Genomic DNA, 1,794 nt, shown 5'->3' with positions numbered 1-1,794 from the left:
CACTCCTTCCGCGCTCCGGGCCCTCTGCGCCTCCTCCCCGGGCCCTGGAGAAATGCTTGTACCTTCCACCGCCTCCTCCACCATCTCGTCGTCGCTATCCATGGCGGCTGGGGACCCTGCCCAGCTCGGGGCTGCGCGGCTGCCTCCCGTCCCTCCGGGTGCTCCTGGCTGCTGAGCGAGCTCTGGGGCTCGCGAGTTTGGAGGAGGAGGAGGAAGAGGAGGAGCAGTCGGGGCTGGCTCGCACTGCCTCCCCCTACAGCCCTTTCAATTCCTTGGCCTTCAGCTGCTGCGGCAGCAGCCGTCGTCCCCCCTCCCTTCGCCCACTTGCCCCTCGCCTCGGAGGCTCCGGTGTGCCGCCTTGGCCGCTGCAGCTGCTGCAACTTTCTCCTGTAATACCCCCTCTTTGTTATCGAGCAGCTGATCCGCTGACATCACCCAGCGCCGGTGCGCTCCCTCCCTCGCTGATTGACAGTTCCCTGTCCCTTTCCAGAAGTAAGGCTCCTTAAAACGAAAGGCGCTCCGGGGCCGAGCGTATTCCGCGTCCCAGCCAACCCGCCTCTGGCCCGTGAGCGTTTCTCCTTTGCTTAGGTGCGGCTTGGCGCGCCCGGAGCGCGCAACGCGGTCCCGGGCGCTGCGGGCTTCTTCCGGACACTTGGACTGCCCGTGGGGGCTCCGAGCTCCCGGCCTCCAGTTGTGCCGGGAGCAACTTGAAAGTCCGCCGTGCACTGTCCGTGCCCCCTCGAGACAACCTCCAAAGTGCCAGGGAAGCTAAGGAAGCGTTTCTGACGCTCTGGCGCCTGGACTTCCTCTCACCCTCGCCCCCACATCACCCCGTTCGCCACCGGGAGCTGCACGAGTGCGACACGCACGGGAGCGCAGGTGTCCTCGCGGTCCCGCATCACATCCGCAAGCCAATTTCCCGAGCTCGGGGGCTGTTATCTGGCCCGGATTCCGCAGGATGGCGGGTCCACCCCAGCGCCCCCACTCCCCGCCCTCCTTCGGGTCGCCAGGCCCTCGGGTGATTCAGAAATACCAAACCAAATGGCAGCGGGCTCTCTGTCAGGCAGGAAACAAGCCGCACCGAAGGCTCGGCAGGTTCCTTCTCGCGGCTGTGGTAATTGAAAAGGAGCCGCCAAGTGGAGCTAACGAGGAAGGAAGGACCCTCCGTCTGGCGCGCCTCTTTCCCGCGCCTCCCGCCCTGTACTTGTGATGTCCCCAGCTGTCTCCCTGTTTCTCCAAGTGCCAACCACTTCACAGATTCAGGCGTCCTCAAGTGGAGAAAACCACTGGGCACCCGGCTTCCGGCCCAGCCACTTAGTGTCATTATGGCGCTGCCTCTTACAGGTGGCGGTAAAGGACGACTGTAAATAGCCGATTAAATAGATGCAAATGTACACAATGTACCGTGGAATTACCGGGTGCCACTCTGGGCACCTGCCAAGAACAGCTACTGCATGGAGGGGAGGAGGGAGCAAAAAAAAAAAGGTAGTTCCATTTTGCTTTCTGAACAATGAATGAGACTTTGGGGATTTCAAAATACTTCCAGCGCCCGGGAGACTACTCCTTGTTTTTGGCTCTGTGCTTAAATGGTAGATATTTTTGTCAAGTATTGCCGGCTTGTTTCTTAAAGGCAGTTTTTCCTCTGTGAAAAAGAGAACAATGCTAGGAACATTAGTACCACACACTTCCAGGAATTTCAGCCCCTTTGACTATTTTAGAAAGGGGAGGGCCCTGGACCAGAAGTTAGGAGACTTTGAGTCCTGGTGCTGCTCACCTGCAGAGGTGTCTTGGGAG

The 1,794-nt window shown here is 60.1% G+C and overlaps 1 protein-coding gene across 2 annotated transcripts in view; it reads right to left on the bottom strand.

Moving 5' to 3' along the window:
* The window catches only part of SETD7 (SET domain containing (lysine methyltransferase) 7), a 63,920-nt gene extending 62,801 nt beyond the window's left edge, over nt 1–1,119 (bottom strand). For both annotated transcript variants that reach the window (XM_011985630.1, XM_011985629.1), the window contains exon 1: nt 63–1,119. In XM_011985630.1, the coding sequence (XP_011841020.1) occupies nt 63–102 (40 nt within the window). In that variant the 5' untranslated portion in view covers nt 103–1,119. The remainder of the gene's footprint in view (nt 1–62) is intronic.
* Nucleotides 1,120–1,794: the final 675 nt, after the last annotated feature.

This window comes from Mandrillus leucophaeus, unplaced genomic scaffold, assembly GCF_000951045.1.
Source record: "Mandrillus leucophaeus isolate KB7577 unplaced genomic scaffold, Mleu.le_1.0 Scaffold289, whole genome shotgun sequence".
Lineage (NCBI taxonomy): Eukaryota > Metazoa > Chordata > Mammalia > Primates > Cercopithecidae > Mandrillus > Mandrillus leucophaeus.
This window is presented reverse-complemented; position numbering and strand designations above follow the sequence as displayed.